General features: G+C 38.9%; 2 protein-coding genes across 3 annotated transcripts in view; one reads left to right on the forward strand and one right to left on the reverse strand.

The window, feature by feature from the left end:
• Window positions 1–1,359: 1,359 nt before the first annotated feature.
• LOC134661293 (aspartate aminotransferase, cytoplasmic) lies at window positions 1,360–9,048 on the forward strand. Its single transcript, XM_063517291.1, has 9 exons — window positions 1,360–1,638; window positions 2,445–2,552; window positions 4,667–4,740; window positions 5,330–5,438; window positions 6,246–6,463; window positions 6,943–7,093; window positions 7,264–7,429; window positions 8,516–8,587; window positions 8,747–9,048. Exons 1-9 carry the CDS (start codon window positions 1,527–1,529, stop codon window positions 8,964–8,966), a joined length of 1,230 nt encoding a protein of 409 aa, XP_063373361.1. The 5' UTR covers window positions 1,360–1,526; the 3' UTR covers window positions 8,967–9,048.
• A 3,547-nt stretch (window positions 9,049–12,595) lies between these two features.
• The window catches only part of LOC134661288 (periodic tryptophan protein 1 homolog), a 60,175-nt gene continuing 55,281 nt past the window's right edge, over window positions 12,596–17,489 (reverse strand). For both annotated transcript variants that reach the window (XM_063517282.1, XM_063517281.1), the window contains 4 exons: window positions 15,211–15,301; window positions 14,727–14,805; window positions 14,252–14,403; window positions 12,596–12,693 (listed from right to left, as the gene is read on the reverse strand). In XM_063517282.1, coding sequence (XP_063373352.1) covers window positions 12,623–12,693; window positions 14,252–14,403; window positions 14,727–14,805; window positions 15,211–15,301 — 393 coding nt within the window. In that variant the 3' untranslated portion in view covers window positions 12,596–12,622. The remainder of the gene's footprint in view (window positions 12,694–14,251; window positions 14,404–14,726; window positions 14,806–15,210; window positions 15,302–17,489) is intronic.

The raw sequence follows: 17,489 nt of genomic DNA on the forward strand, positions 1-17,489 counted from the left end.
CGTGACATGGACATGACTTTTAGTTATAATAGTTACATTTATAGCTGGTCAACCAAATCTTGTCAGTAAAAAAAGGCGCGAAATTCAAATTTTCTACGGGACGATATCCCTTTGCCCCTACATTTTTCAAATTTGCCGCCTTTTTAACCGACTTCCAAATCTAAAAGGAGGAGGTTATCAATTCGGTTGTATGTTTTTTTTATTTTTTTTGTTTGTTACTCCATATCTCCGTCATTACTGGACCGATTTTGAAAATTATTTTTTTTATTGTATGTATATGCATACAGATTGGTCCCGTTTTTGTCAAAACCCAGTTCTGATGATGGGATCCATGAGGAATCGAGGGAACTCCTCAAATCTTAAAGGCACACATATAGTGATTTTTGTATTTTTATCAACAAATCAAGCATATACATTCAAAAAAGTGACATTTGATGAACTGGAACTGCTGATGATGATCAGAACGGAACTCTTCAACGATGCATAGCACACGTCTGACGATTGGCCTCTTCGTTATGTTTGTTAAGCAAGATAAGTTTATAAGCTACATTTTTGTCAAGCTCGAGTGCTGATGATGGGATCCATGAGGAATCGAGGGAACTCCTCAAATCTTAAAGGCATGCGTATAGAGATTTTTGTATTTTCATCAGAAAATCGAGCATTTTCATTAAAAACTGTCGCATTTGATGAAGTGGAACTGCTGATGATGATCAGAACAGAACTCTTCAACGACGCATAGTTCACGTTTGGCGATTTGTCCTCTTCGTTATGTTTGTTAAGCAAGTTAAGTTTTTAAGCCACAATTTTGTCAAGCTCGAGTTCTGATGATGGGATCCACGAGGAATCGAGGGAACTTCTCAAATCTTAAAGGCATCCGTATAGAATTTTATATATTTTCATCAGAAAATCAAGCATTTACATTAAAAACTGTGGCATTTGATGAAGTGGAACTGCTGATGATGATCAGAACAGAACTCCTCAACGACGCATAGTACACGTTTTGTGATTTTCAATTTCGATTTTGACTTGGATTGGGCCCCGGACTCCGGACTCGGACCCAGACCCGGACCTTGACCCGGAAAACCACTATGATACCTAAACTAAATCAACCACTATGATTACCATAAAATGTATACATATTACCAAATAAAGTATAAGCACCGTTAAGTGGGTTAGGCTAGTAGTTAGAGAAGTCGGTTTTTTTCTATTAAAGATTATTCTACTGACAAGATCTGCTTGACCAAGTATAATTTGTTTTTTTTTGTACCTAACAAGGTACCTTCTATAAACCGCTTGGTTTGGGGCGGTGCGGTAGTGTGTTATGGCTTTTATAACGAACCCGACTAGCCACATGACATATTTGACGTAAATGACATTGGTAAAGGTCAATTGATAAGAATTACACAATTTTGCAATATATGCCTTGAATTAAACAGACTGTAGTCAGTCCTGCTTCGGATTTGTATCTCCGGAGCTCTCAGTGGCAGCGTGTGTGCTATATATATCTTAAATTAAAGATACTAAACATGACTTCCCGCTTCCAAGTGGTCGAACAGGGTCCACCGATCGAGGTTTTTCAGAAGAATAAATTGTTTATTGACGACACATTTCAAAACAAGGTGAACCTGACCATTGGTGGTACGTACGAACGATGTGCATTTTTTTTAAAAGTATTATGTAAATAATAAATAATGTCACAATAGGAAGTAAATAAATGTGTGAAGGCATAACGGAAGATATTTATGAAAGAGCCGGTGCCGACTGTAAGTAATTAAAGATAAACCAAATGTACTTATTATCAGTTTAACCACTGGACGTTGTTATGCAATTAAAAATTTAGCTTCATTTCACTTACACAATAAGTAAGTCTGGTACCTACCTTTACTTGTTAAGATCTAATATTTATCTTAAATTGTTATTTAATTAGGTTCTCTGTCCCTGTACTAAATTCTAACTCTGATTCTGAAACAAGAGTGTGTTTTCATAGTCATATGTCTTATACTTGTATATGAGGAAGGTTATAATACCTATAATTTTAGCAGTCTCTATGAGTATGTTTGTGTTGTGTGTTCCACAATAGCATCAAAAGGGGTAACAAGTAACAACAACAAAATAGTATACTTAACCACTGAAAAATATGTATGTACATATGTGATCATAGACCTATCTGTGTTTTATCTTACATGCATATTCCATTTGATGCATCAATGCAGGTTTTTTTCTGGTTGATGTATGCTAACTTTTCTTTTTGTATGCCTACTTCCTTTTGATTAGAGTAAGCATTATAATTATATTCTTGTAGATGTGAAAATAAGAAATATTCTACCCAAATTTGATGAAATTTCATACATGAACCTCAAGTTCAAGACCCAAACTGTGTTCTGGGAAATGATTGTCAAACCTATATTATTGTGTTAATTTATGTATGTGACTTCTGCTTTCAGCATATAGGGATGAAAATGGAAAACCATGGGTCCTCCCTGTTGTACGCAAGGTGGAAAAACAGATGGCAGCTGATGAGACCCTGTTGCATGAATACCTGCCTGTGCTTGGTGAGTGACCAATTAAACTACTTAATGAATATGAGTCAGTCATCATGTTTAATTAGAGCCATCCTGGTTAGTTTTATTACATATGCTGCTGTATTGGTATGTTATATTAACTAGGAGGTGCAAGTTTGTGGAGTAAAGTTGTGTCCTGTTACTGGTGACTCTCACATTAATAAAACACTTTTGGGAGCATGCCAAACACTGGATATTTTTTAAGTTCTATGAATAGTCTTCGCCTATAATGCCATGTGACAAAATTATGCTACACAAATTTAATGAATTATTAGCATCACTATTATCACCAACAAAAACAGTATTTTATTATTTTAATAAAATGTGATGGTAATGGTGACATATGTGTACTCAAGAGCAATGTAAGAATCTTGATTCTTTTACACAGGAGTGTATTTTTATAATGAGAGGCAAGATGCTATTTGCTTTATGTGCTGAGTTAGTTGAGGTGCAACTTTCAAACATGCTAATTTGTAGGTGAAAGAACTTTACAATTACAAATAAAAAATGCTTGTCTATAGAAAATTTCTAAATCAAGTATATATAGCCGGTCAAACAACTTTGTCAGTAGAATAGGCGCGATACTCAAATTTTCTATGAGACGATAGAAAAAGGCGCGATACTAAAATTTTCTATGGGACGATAACCCTTCGCACCTACATTTTTTAAATTGGCCGATTTTTTCTACTCTAAGCGCTTGCAAAGAGCGCGACGTCACAAGTAGGTGAAATTTAACTCGTAAAATGATGCCCCGTGAGCTGCCATATTAAGTTGCATTCTATATTATTAACTAAATTTAAAAAGCATTTTTAGGCAATCTAGTGTTAACATTTTCTCTAATATCTCACTAGATGGTGCCCTTAAAGAGGAATTATGCCTAAATACTTTTATTATGCTTTAAATCTACTTATGCAAGTCCAATTTTTAGTTTGTAAGTCATAAATAAATGGTTAAAGTTAGGTGACAGTTTTCACAATATATGCACAAAGCAAAATGCAAAATTGCCACTTACAACAATGCTGAGAGGCATACGGGGCACATGGTGTTGTATGTAAGGAGACAGTAAGTCTTCTCTATTTACTAATTACCTAACAGTGTGAGTGTGAGACTATTTGTGGTTACTTTATGTGAACATTATGGTGTTATTTTCTGATATAAACGGGTATTTATTACCTGAGCATTTCTCGAATAATTTGTACATTTCGATCACATCTTAGATTTCTATAGAAATTGGTATGCTGGTAAAGTACATGAAGCTGAACAATTTCCACCATATTTCCTAAAATGTCCAAGAAAGTTTGTATGAAACTTTCCTTTTTTGTTACCAAATGTGTAAGGAAATCTGGTAACAAAAAAGGATGTTTCATACAAACTTTCTTGGACATTTTGGGAAATATGGTGGAAATTGTTCAGCTTCATGTACTTTACCAGCATACCAATTTTTATAGAAATCTAAGATGTGATCGAAATGTACAAATTTTTTGAGGAATGCTCACCTAAATCATAAAATGCTGAATGTGAAATGTCAAGGAAAAAAGTAATCAAACTGGCCGCCATAATTATATAACAGTCACGTGGGCACGCCCGCCCCTTCTTGAACCTGTAAGCCGAAAACGCCATCAACATTATTATGTGGATAAGACTTTTTATCATAACACTGCAGAATTGCGGTTATGTAACATACTGTTGTCTTGGCCATGGTAATTGAAGATAACACAACTATAATCACAACCATGTTGATAATGAGCAAACCATTAACATAAGTTGATATGTGCTCGAATTATAAGATCGTTACCTACTGTTCTGATTACGATAAAACACTGATAGAATAATAACAATAAGTGATGCAATAATAGACATTTCCACGCTCATTATATATACATATGTTAGCGTCAACAAGTACATATTATTTAGGTAGATCATTATTATTAGGTACAGTCAGCAGCAGAAGTTGCTAAGCGGGCGTGGTGCTCAAAATTACCTTGACGCGCTCTTATTCTCTTAACCATAAGGTCGCGTCAAGATCATTTTGAACACCTGACCCGCTTAGCAACTTCTGCTGCTGACTGTACCTACGTTTATACCTATACGATGTTTGTGCACAGGTTTGGACCAGTTCTCCAACGCGTCCGTGTCCATGCTGCTGGGCGAAGACAACCCTGTGATTGCGAGTGGACGCGTGAGTCTAGATACTATTATTTGACAATCTTCATTAATTTTCTAACCATAGGTATTTAAAGAATAGGCGTCTGTCCGACCGTCGACGACCTGTGAGAACTACGCAGGTAGAGCTAGAAACTAAATTCAAGCTGGCGAGCAGCGGGTAGCGAGGCATATTTTGACTATCATATCGCAAACAGATAGAATAACTAAAATTCTAATTGCCCTGTGATAGACTGACTTCAATTATGTGGGTTAAAAAATATATATTTTACGAAATAATCGCATTTACATAAAAGTATGATTTTATATTAATAAGTAAAGGCTTGGCCAGACACAGAGCGCGACGCAGCGCCGCGTCCGCGCCGCGTGATGCCGACGCGATGACTGTTCAAACAGGGCGCGCGCGGACCGCGCTCTCAACACGCCCTCATCGCGCGTGCGAACACGGCGCGGCCGCGCGGGAACGCGGGACGCAGTCTGTTTGACGTCGGTAACCTGTTAGCATGTGCGGACGCGGCGCTGCGTCGCGCTCTGTGTCTGGCCAAGCCTTTACAGATGTTTATTATTTATTGATATTTACGAAAGAGTGTTGTATGGTTGGGCAGGCTTTCGGCGTGCAAGTGCTATCGGGCACCGGCGGGCTGCGCGTGGGCGCCGAGTTCCTGCGCCGCCACCTCAACTACAACACATTCTACTACTCACAGCCAACTTGGGGTAAATATCTGCTTCTACTAGACAAGAGGTATAAAGTCTATGAAATATCGTGCCTCTCTGACAGCTGAAATATTAAATGTTGCTGTACCGGGCCATGGTACGGTAGTTGTATGGTATGGTAGTTCTGGTTTTCAAAAATAGTCGTTTGATAATTCAGTAACCGCAAAACATAATGATGCAGTACGAGTCATGACGACCGGTCAGGTCTAGTGGGCGTGACCCTGCCTATGAAGCCGATGGTCCTGGGTTCGAATCCCGGTAAGGGCATTTATTTGTGTGATGAGCACAGATATTTGTTCCTGAGTCATGGATTTGTTCTATGTAAGGCTGGTTTTAAGTAGCTAACAGACTATCGCACTTAGTCAACGTGGGACTTAGTCAATTTGTGTAAGAATTTCCCTATAATATTTATATATCTAGTCCGGCTGGTTAACCCGGGGCACGCCGCACGATATTTTTAGACTACACGTCTTCTACAAATAATAACTCAACTCTTTGCTTAATATTTACTGTTGAGCAAAAGACGAGCTAAATACATTTTCGATGAATCTATTTAGGGCTATTGCCGTATTGGCTGTATCATGATTATATGCTAAGGAGGTATTTTACCTAATTGTAATTATGTCACTGGTACATCACCGATGTCATCCTGTATTACACAAACAGCTACAATAATTACGAGTAGATTGTTAAGGCGAGCATATTCTATCTCAAAAACAATAAGTATATAGAGAAAAAAGTTACTGTTTGGCCAGCCGGGTTAAATAAATAAAATGTCAACTGGTCAGTATCGTATTTATCTTACAGAGAACCACCACCTGGTGTTCGTGCGCGCCGGGTTCTCGAACCCGCGCACGTACCGGTACTGGAACGCGAAGACGCGCACCATCGACTTCGACGGCATGCTGGAGGACCTGCGCGCCGCGCCCGAGACCTCGGTCGTGCTGCTGCACGCCTGCGCGCACAACCCCACCGGCATCGACCCCGCGCACGAGCACTGGGAGAAGATCGCCGACGTCTGCGAGGTACACGCACGCACGCACGGTGGCACACCTACATTCCCACTGCGACCGTAGCAGCGTAACCCAAGCCGTAGGCCACGGAACGCACGCTTCACGCTTTACCGACCGCCCTGTATTCAATTTTAACCTATGTATGATATTGTACTGTTCATTGTTTCACCAGCGGAACACAGATGATGACACCGCCAATCTTCTTGTTTAAGTGAAGTATTGAACATTGTAATCCTGGCAGTAATGCGGCACGCAAATTTTCAAGGAAATCGTCAGTAACGTCGGCCATTTCTCGCTGCTGCAGTAAAGCTGTCGAAGTCGTAATCCGAATGTCACCTTAACATCTTATAACCTGACAGACTAATATCATCGAATATAAATAGTCGGTGCAGTACAGATATAGTCGTACTGAAGTTTTAGTTAAATAGCTAGGCTAGTGTCGCATATGTGATGTAAGTACCTAATAGAATGAGCGGGGTGGTGTGTGGTAGGAGCGCAAGCTGTTCCCGTTCTTCGACAGCGCGTACCAGGGCTTCGCGTCGGGCGACCTGGACCGCGACGCGTGGGCCGTGCGCTACTTCGTGCAGCGCGGATTCGAGCTCGTCTGCGCGCAGTCCTACGCCAAGAATTTCGGCCTCTATAGTGAGTACACCCCTTTTATTTCACTTTTTGTGCTCTAATGTGTGGCTGTTCTGAATGGAAAATTCTGGAGTGTTGACGGAGAGGTAGTGGTAAATGGGTAATTTTCAACAGGACCCAATATCCAGTGTTAATAGGTACAGTTATAAACGTGTGATATTGCGCTTGTGCAGACGAGCGCGTAGGCAACCTGGCGGTGGTGGTGGCGGACGCGGCGCTGGCGCCGGCCATGAAGTCGCAGCTCACGTGGGTGGTGCGCGCCGGCTACTCCAACCCGCCCGCGCACGGCGCGCGCATCGTCGCCACCGTGCTCAGCGACAAGCAGCTCTTCGATCAATGGTCTCCTGTCTTTTAATTATATCTATACAATACACATACCTACACACTTATCTTAAGTATATGTAGACTGAAATGACATTTCATAGTATGAATATGAACATCATGTGTCATTTCATACTATGAAATGTCATTTTAGTCTACCGAATAAAAAAATAGACTTTAGGTATCAACACGAACTTTTTTAAAAGTAAGTCGGTATGCAGGTATGCATTGTGGAGACCGCACTTTTTTTAAATAAGCATCTAAGTTTATTTAGTTTATTATTAGTAATCCTGAAGTAAACAATAATTCTTCGTACTTGCTAGGTAAATATTATTAATTCTTACCGATTCTTAGAAGCATTATCGGTAAAGTGAACTTGATTAGGTATGTGATATCTAGTGTAATCTTCGATCAACACGGAAAGGATGCGGCATTCGCACTATTTCCCCTCTGCCTAGGTACAAGATCAACTGATCTAGCGCGGGTAATAAAACTAGTTGCGCTCGGATTTTTAACTAGACCGAGTCCAGACGCGCGAGTGAACACAGCAGCAGAAAAAATGCCTAATTGCTCGGTTTTATGTTGTAAAAAGAGGTCGAGGACATCAAATTTACAAAAAGAAGGCGTTACATTTCACATGTAATATTTTTTTTACATGTCATACGTTTAATTACATTTAAACACAATTATTATATTTTAGTCTCGTGTAATTGCTGGATTTATCGATTTTGCTCGTCCAGTACAAATTGTGGATCGGTCGAGCGACAAATCCGACTTCTCATCTCTCAGAATACAATAAAATTCTTCGACGTAAATGTGTTAGTGTGTGTGTTGTCACACTTGTGACTCGTCCGTACACAAAAAGAGATCGAGGTTTGCAAGATTTGTCTTTGACGTGTGTCATTTTCTATGTGTTTGTGTCGTCATTACAGATTAGATTTTGTATGTAAGTGTGTGATAAGTGCGACTGTGTGCACGTTCCCCCCCGCGAAAAATGGCAGAATGATTTGAATGTCAAGATATCGCTTGGGCCTATCTTCCGACGTGTCAGAAGCCCGTGTTGATCGAAGAGTGTAATAACTAAATTTCATTTCATGTTCGCAGGAGGGAACACATCAAGACGATGTCGTCGAGAGTTATCCAGATGAGAGACGCCCTGCGAGCCGAGCTCATCAAGTAAGTTTTCTTTTGAAACATTTCGTTTATGTTTAATACCTCAGAAGTCCGTCATCCGTACAATCCGCACGGACAACTCGCACCGTGTAAATGGGCCTTTATTTAATCACAAATATATGGTATAAGTAGTGTTGGTAAAGAGGGCACGTTTGCCGGCAGGCTTGGCACGCCGGGCACCTGGGACCACATCGTGAAGCAGATCGGGCTGTTCTCGTACACGGGCCTGACGCCGCGGCAGGTGCAGCACCTCATCGAGCAGTACCACATCTACCTGCTCAACTCGGGCCGCATCAACATCTGCGGCCTCAACCCCAGCAACGTGCGCTACGTGGCCGAGGCCATCCACGACGCCGTCGTCAAGTTCCCCGGCGACGAGTAAATATACCTGCTTGTTACCGGTGGTGGCGGGGCCGAACGGGCGACGAACAAACTCCTCAATAACTACGAGACCGACGGGCCTTAGCACTTTTGCTAGAAACCAATGGGTACATTCTTATGTCGTCAATTTTAAATCAGCCAGCCTATTATGGATAGCTTTATCCATCTTTATCCACGTGATAAAATAACTGTCACTGTTTAACACCGTGGGAAAGAAAGTGACGGACACCGTTTTATCACGCTGTCACGTAGACAAGAACGACCATCATATCCGTACAGCTGTCTACGCCTTTCTTAACCCATTTCATTTTCTACGCATACAGCATACTTTAATTAAACACCGTGGAGTCACTGTGCGCCGTGTGTGTCGCGGGTGTAGGCAGCTGTTTTACTAGGCTGCCTCTCGACTCAAACTATACTAAACTTCAGCTCTTTCGATTACAAAAAAATACTCTTCTTCAGTGCCTGTGATTTAACATGATAAAAAAAGAAAGAAAGTTTTACTTATTTTAACAATTCAAATATGCGTTGTTGATAATGATAATTATGTTCACGGGACTCCTGTATAGATAATATCTTTATGGAATTCTCAATCGTGCAATATTTTATGCCCCTCTTTTATTTGCCTAACAATAATAAACAGCGCATAATATTATTTTGAAACTGTAAACAGTACAGTTTAATGAAATTAAGTAGGTAGGTATGTAAGTATGTTAATTAAGTTTTACAATATACATTCAGAAGTGTTGTCTAAATCAAAACCATATATGTACATGATAGACAGCAAAAATATTGAAGCGTTATACAATGAAATTGTTATTATTTATTGATATTCTTGTTATATTTTGGCGTGCCGAATAGACTTTCAGGACTATTCAAGCAATATTAGCATAAGTTGTTGGCAAAAATTAACTATCGTCGATTTGAGACTTCCATGTTAAAATACTATTGTTTTTAATTGTAATCGCAGGTGATTGTAAGGAGCAGGCGATTATGTTATGTTCCGTAGGCGTGATCCGCCATCAGCTGTAGTTCGTTGAACGCAGCGCAGTAGGTAGGTACATTAGCATTACAGTAACAGATAATAGATTACGATCGCACGGCGTGCGTTAACTCTAGAGGTTTGTAATAGCAGCTAACGGCTACAGAGCTTACTTAGACAATACCGCATTACTCATTCAGCTTACCAGTATTAAACGCTTTTATTGTAGTATAGTATACGTGCTAGCGAAGTACATACAGACGTTCTCAGTGTTACCAGTGAAACTATAAAGTAAATACGAACGAAACTGCAACTGTTACCGAGCACAATTTTACGTGTTGGTATCCTCGGCTTAGCAAAAGGTAAATTTAGCCGTGGTTTTGCGTATACTCTGCGTACGTTGCCTGGTTGACCAGCCGCGACGCAGGCGCTGCGCCAAGGGTGCTTGTTGTGGTTATGGTTTTTCTTGAACAGTTAGAAATAAGTTAGGTACCTACTAAGTGGGCGAGGTGTTCAAAATTAACTGATTAAAGCTGTACCTATTGTTAAAATAATAAGAGTGTGTGCAGGTATTAACACCTTGCCCGCTTATCTACTTTTGCAGCTGACTGTAACTGATGTTGACGATTAAGTACAGCAATTATCATTTCTTAACATTTGTTAAAATATAATTTTCACTTGAAATTATTGTTATTACTTATTACTTTATATGTGCTACACATAATTATAGCTGTCATTTTTGATGTTTTATCGATTTGTATAAGTAAACAATATATTGTCATAATTGTTTTGTTAATAAAACAAATAATCAAATTAACTGTCTTTCTTTTCAGTGAAGTGTACGCAAAATTATAACAGATTTTGCGAATCCTATGGGATCGCCGAACCAAGGCTGCACTTCTAGCGCTGGCCACGTCTAACGTCTAAGATAACATTATATGTACAATAGGTGTTTGCAATTTTAATACAAGGTCATATAACATTACTGAATTCCTATATCATTTAGTCCAGTAGAATAATCGGATCCTACACTGCGAAGCGGACTTGCTTCTCATCGCGCACTTAGTCACTCAACTCGAAGACACGAAGTACGACAGAAACAAGAACAGAATACAAATGATTTGTGGCTTTCCATCAGAGAAGGGTCCTTCATTTGATATAAGGACCTTTTTATAGAATTTCAGATGGTATAATGACCTTATTGCATATTAGGCATAATAAGGACCCTTCTGTGATGGTAAGCCACATCTGAAGGGATGTTTACAAAAACAACATAACTGTTTAGAGCGGTTGACACTTTTTTAAGAACATTGTTAATCGTTTTAGATGTCAACCAGTGTAGTCAGTTATGTTGTTTTTGTAAACATCCCTTATTTGTCCCTAATCTAAGTTAACACCTGTAATACCATGGATTGCGATTAAATGATTATGATTATGAGCACAAACACAAGAGAAAATTATGCAAAATAGAAAAACATAAAAAGGTGAAAGTGCAATGAAATGGTCTCATCTTACCATGGTGCTGGCGACTCCAGCGCTGGTTCTCCGATAAGGCATCCAACAAACTATTGTGTAGGTAGCTTGACATCAATATTCACAGTAAAACAAACCATATTGAAGAATACTTTTTTATTACAACAAACATATACGTAGGGTTTGTAAACATCAATATAAAATCTGTACCATATCTGCTTATATATAAACTTTTTTCGTGTAGCTAAATATAGCTTGTATGTACACTTATGTTAATACGAAATGATCATATGGAATCAGAACGTCATATCGTCGTCCTATAGTTCGTTTTTTTAGTATTAGAAAGAACTTGCAAGAAGGTAAGCGATCTTGCCATGTCTTTTAATTGAAAAACGCTTTTTAAACATCAAAAACTATTACTTATGAAAGCAGAAGAATATAAATGATCGTATTAGATTCATAATTGTTACATATTTGCCGTAACTTATTTTTAAAATGTGTTTTTCAATTAAAAGACACATCAAGATTTTTACCTTATTTCTAATGCAAAAAAAAAAATGAAGTATAATCCTAATTCATTGGTTTTTCGAAGCTACGCTGACCATGGTGTTCTAATAACATATACTAATATAACCATAGGATCATAGGACCATCTAATCATAAGATTAGAGCATTATATAATACAACATTAACATATATTACGGCAACACCAAAGTGCATTTTCTCATCCAAAGAGATCGTAATACATAGTAGAAAAGATATAAAGTAAGAAAAATTCTTCTACGAATTTGACTCTGTATTTACCTATTTGGTAATTTTGGTTGTTCAAAATAATTTTTTGTCAGTTCAGTTACCACAAAACATGGCGCCATAGTTGTGAAACTTTTTTCTTACACTAAGCTTTTTCTACAGGCAAAAACTCTTTATTCTCAACAAATAAGCTTGCTCGACAATTTTTTTGTTAAAATAGAGCACGTTCAAAGGCTTAGTCCGACAAAACTTTATTCTAAGCTTCGAGGAAGCTATAGAGGCGTTATAGATAACTTTCTTATTGAGAATGGAGACACAGAAAACATCTATATTGTAGTTACAGGACATTGATACCGCGTTGGCCGCAGTCTATGAGCGTAATGTGAATGTGTTTTAAGGTAATTCAAGGAACAACATTAACGTGTGTGTGTGTTGTAATATATTGTTGGGGTCTAGGACTCCATGGCGCTGGCGCCGGCGGCGGGCGCTGCGGCCGCGGCTCGGGGTTCGAACAGGCTTGATACTGGAATCAAACGAACGCAACGAGGGGTCAGAGAGTGGTGAATGCATTACTTATACAAGTTAGGGAACAAATAAAATTCTTTTTCACCACACCAGCTCGGAAAGGCTTACTTTGCACTTCAAAAACTGATAGCAAAGTTGCATTTTATTCACATAACTATTATTAAATATTCCGATATTATATGTATTTATCCGGTCCCGCTACTGGATGGAGAGTTAGTCGTCCGTGTTTAGGTCACCTAATTACATATGTACCAACTTAACACATTCGACACCGCGTACCCGACTCTCGGGCACTCGTAAACTTTACTCAGATGCCGGCATACCCGCTAGTCGGGCAAGAGCTATAAACCTACACGCGACGGCGAAGTGCCCGACAGGCGGGCAAGCATTGCATCTTCACTACCTCAGGGCTGCCACTGCCACTAACAGAAAAAATTGTAAGTCTTCTGATTATTATGTGGTCGAAAAGTTGGTACAGTTGATTATTATATTTTATTACTTCACTTTGTATTTTTATTTACTTTACCTAATGCGATTACAAAATAAAAATTCTTATTAGTTGGTTACGTGAAATTGCATATACACGGGTATGTATCAATAGGAGTTAGAATTTTCGTAAATCGTACAACCTAATTTGTGTTTACGAATATTTAGTAAGTATAGGTATACATCTATTTCATGAGTACTCATAGGATGATTTTTGTGAAACAAAATTCGGAGAAAAATAAACCAAGAAATTCAACTAAGTACCTAACAACATTCTAACTTCTAAGCGGCAGTTCTCAGAAAAAGACAATAGGTCAGTCATCATAAAACTGCACTGCACTGCAACTGCGTGGAAGCAAAACGTAACAAGTAGCTTTGAATAGTTACGATAATTAGTACGTTCGTACACATACAATAAAGTCGCAACTTCTTTGACAAAAGAATGTAGTTACTGTGATCATACACTTAACCCTGGAGATGCATTGTGATAATTGATAAAACGGGGAGCCTAAACAGATGAGACAGCAGATTTAATTTTATCCACGTACTTATACGAAAGTTACTTGGCACAGCCCTGAGCGTCCGCCGCTTGCCCGACTAGCGGGTTCGCGGCGTGCGGCATTGAGTTGCACGTCGTTACCCGACTAGCGAGTACTGTCGGTTTCTGGGGTATTGTTTAAAATTTTGCCTGGTTGCGAAAGTGTTAATCGGTTCCGTAGGTTCGGAGCACATTGGCTAACAAACAGATACGAGTTAACCTATAAGTGAGAAAACTAAAAGTGAGGTACCTAGAATTATTTCTGAGGGATTGACAACATTAAACATCGACAATACCTTACTATAAAGTACCGGTATATAAGAATGAAAACTTTTGTATATGGTACCCTAAAATCATAACGTCCTGTATTTTGCGGTAGCTATAAACTATAACAATGTATTATTTTAGTGTTTTCTATAGAGTTGAGATAACTACATATCGATAAGAGTCATGTCGATGTTTAATTATGTAAATCCCTCGTTTTTTGGGTGGAAACAGTTGTAGGTGTAGTAGGTATACTGTGTACGTGAACCTTGTTCGTTGGCGGTGAGGTCGAGCATCTCGATGAAGCACTGCTTGTTGTCGCCGCCCAGCGCCAGCGAGAGGGGCGCCTCGGGGCACGCGGCCGCGCACAGCGCCTGCCCCACGCGGCTCGCGCGCTCGCTCACCTGCGCCGGCGGCGACCTGCAACATACATACCGTTAGCGGCAGAGGTCACCACACATATTTACCTAGGTGCAATTTTACTCGTAAAGTGCTACGATTTGAGCAGCATTTTAACTGAATTGTATTGTACACCATTTTATACTATAACAGCCTAGGCACACCCCTATAGATTAATTTTTGTAAATATTTTTAATTTACACGAGTAGTGTCGTACCTATAAGTGAACCTGGGATATTAAAGTCCAATATGGAATAAATTACACACTGCACCAACTTTTTTCTCAAGTAGGTAACGAGGTTGCGATTTATGTCAGAAAACTAAGATTCTTATGGATACGATACCTTTGGATGTCCCAAGTCTTGAGTTTGCCGTCCGTGCTGACTGTGATCATTAGGCCGGGAATTTCGCTAAGGATGAGACCTACAAATAAAAAGCGTATCTATTAGTAGCATTGTATTAAAAAAATGAGCATTACACACTGAATAAAGGTAACGTATTATACTTTTTTAGCATTAGAAAAAGGGTAAACAATTTAGAAGACCAATTATGAGAACCGCTTTAAAAAATTGTGCCTTAAACTGTTTTCTGACAAGTTTTACACACAATTTAACATGACATCGATACATCAAGGCGGTTTGTTTACAAAGGGTCAACCGGGAAAGGCGCCCCCTACGCAGGGTTTCGCGTAATATTCCCTAATCGGGGGCACTTTACACGTGTTAAACAATCAATAAACCATGGACTGTATATAGAACTGTAGACTACCATATTCTAGAATGTAACTGTTGATGGCACGGGCACGGCCGTAAGACAGAGCGGCGTTACCTGTGACCTCCTTGTCGTGCGCCGCGAGGTCCCACACGGGCTGGTCGTGTCGCACGTCCACGTACGCCACGCGGCCCACGTTGTTGCTCATCTGCATCAACAAATGCACTCACTGTACCACAGCTTCATTCAATATAATATGAACATTCGCGATCGACACAGGCGTAGGTATGTTGGGTAAATGTGGGATAGATGCCATAGAGGGATAGATGCCCAAATTTGCACATAGCGATTTGTACGAATTCAACGCTTGCAATTCTTTTTTTATTTGTAAACTTACTCCTTTCCTGCTTCTGGTTAATGACGAACACTTCGCTAAAATTGAAGTATTGTGATTTATTGCGAAAAACTATTTTACGCTGCGACAGATTAGGGTAAATGTGGGATAGTTGCCATACTTTTTGAAAAAGGTGAATAAAATACAGAAGATATAAGCATTTAAAAATATTATAAGCTTGCTATGAAATGAAAATGTTCACTATGAATGGCATCTTGTACAAGTGACACTCTCTGCGTTTAAGCGACCATTTGCATTTGATAAGACAATAACGAGTGGTTAACTGGTTAACGGTGCTCACAAATATTACGTCACAAAAACACATTGTCTAGTCGTGAGTTATATAATAATAATATAATAAAATGCTTCAATGCACACTACAAAAAAATGCTATTTACATAAGTATGAAAAGGTATAAATATGTATATAGGTAATAACAGGTGGACTTGTTGCTAAGCTGCGATCTCGTCCAGACAACCTTCTAATATAGGTACTTATTCATATTAAATATTAATCGGCTTTTGGTAGTTTTTTCTTGAATGTTTTATAGATTATAACACGCTTGTTTGACGCAATATTATTTATTCTTCGTGTAAGAAATAATTACAGCTGGCTGTACAAAATTGGACACAATTTGCGGCTAATATCGAGTGAGCTGCACTTTAAAGAATGCCTAAAGGCATATATTTAACAAAACTTAACATTCGCGTAAGCAATACTTTATGTCCTCGCAATTCGCAAAAGGCGCGGCGCGGCGCGGTGGCGCGGGGGTACAAGTAGGAATAAGAGGCATTAATTACCCATTTATATATCATTTTGCGGGGCTCAATGTCTTAGATCATAATTATCATGACTGTAGATAGCTTACATTATGTAGTGCTCCAAAATATTAAATAGTTACCCACCCACGCACATAGATATGTCGCAGGGAAATGATCAAAAAAGAGATTTGAACAAATCTCTAAGGGATATGATCAAATCACGCAGGATGTTAAAATGGCGAATCCATATCATCATTTCCCTAGAAAAATTCAGTCATTTGACCAAATCACTGACTCTGTTTAGTGAAAAGACAAAATCGGCCAATAAACGCGAAACGCTTTTTCATTTCACTAGATTTGTTTAGGATTTTGACAAAATCCCTAACCACGACAGTAAGTTGACGAAACGAACTTAAAAAGTCAACTAGTTTTATCATTTCGCTAAACAGGTTTAGTGAAATGATAAAGTCTCAACTGGAAGATGGTTTATGGTAATTTGATTAAATCTCTGAACGGTTTAGTGCAATGACGAAAGCAAGTACAGAATACAACAGTTTACTCTACAGTTAAGCGATTTGATCAAATCTCTGACTAGATTAAGTGAAAATGTTTGAAATTATGATGCCGACAGATGTACCGATTTGGTACGGATAATTTTAAATACCTATTTAAAACAATCCCCGGTACATTACTTCCATCTAATGAACCTCTGTCTACCTTAGGGACGTCCATCAACACGCTTGATTTGATTAGCAACTCTTTAAATTTGGGCAGAGAAGTCTCTTTCATTTTTTCAGCCGATATTTTCAAAAATTTTCACTTAATCTAGTCAGAGCTTTGATCAAATCGCTTAACTGTAGAGTAAACTGTTGTATTCTGTACTTGCTTTCGTCATTTCACTAAACCGCCGTTCAGAGATTTAATCAAATCACCATATACCATCTTCCAGTTGAGACTTTCTCATTTCACTAAACTTGTTTAGCGAAATGATAAAACTAGTTGACTTTTTAAGTTCGTTTCGTCAACTTACTGTCGTGGTTAGGGATTTTGTCAAATTCCTAAACAAATCTAGTGAAATGAAAAAGCGTTTCGCGTTTATTGGCCGATTTTGTCTTTTCACTAAACAGAGTCAGTTATTTGGTCAAATGACTGAATTTTTCTAGGGAAACGATGATATGGATTCGCCATTTTAACATCCTGCGTGATTTGATCATATCCCTTAGAGATTTGTTCAAATCTCT

The sequence above is a fragment of the Cydia amplana genome, chromosome Z (assembly GCF_948474715.1).
Source record: "Cydia amplana chromosome Z, ilCydAmpl1.1, whole genome shotgun sequence".
NCBI lineage: Eukaryota > Metazoa > Arthropoda > Insecta > Lepidoptera > Tortricidae > Cydia > Cydia amplana.

Excerpts from the sequence above, each read along its gene's own strand:
- LOC134661293 (XM_063517291.1), top strand. The coding sequence starts at position 1,527 with ATGACTTCCCGCTTCCAAGTGGTCGAACAGGGTCCACCGATCGAGGTT. Across the intron at positions 2,553-4,666 it reads TGAATACCTGCCTGTGCTTG|GTTTGGACCAGTTCTCCAAC; the intron begins GTGAGTGACCAA and ends GTTTGTGCACAG. Across the intron at positions 4,741-5,329 it reads CTGTGATTGCGAGTGGACGC|GCTTTCGGCGTGCAAGTGCT; the intron begins GTGAGTCTAGAT and ends ATGGTTGGGCAG.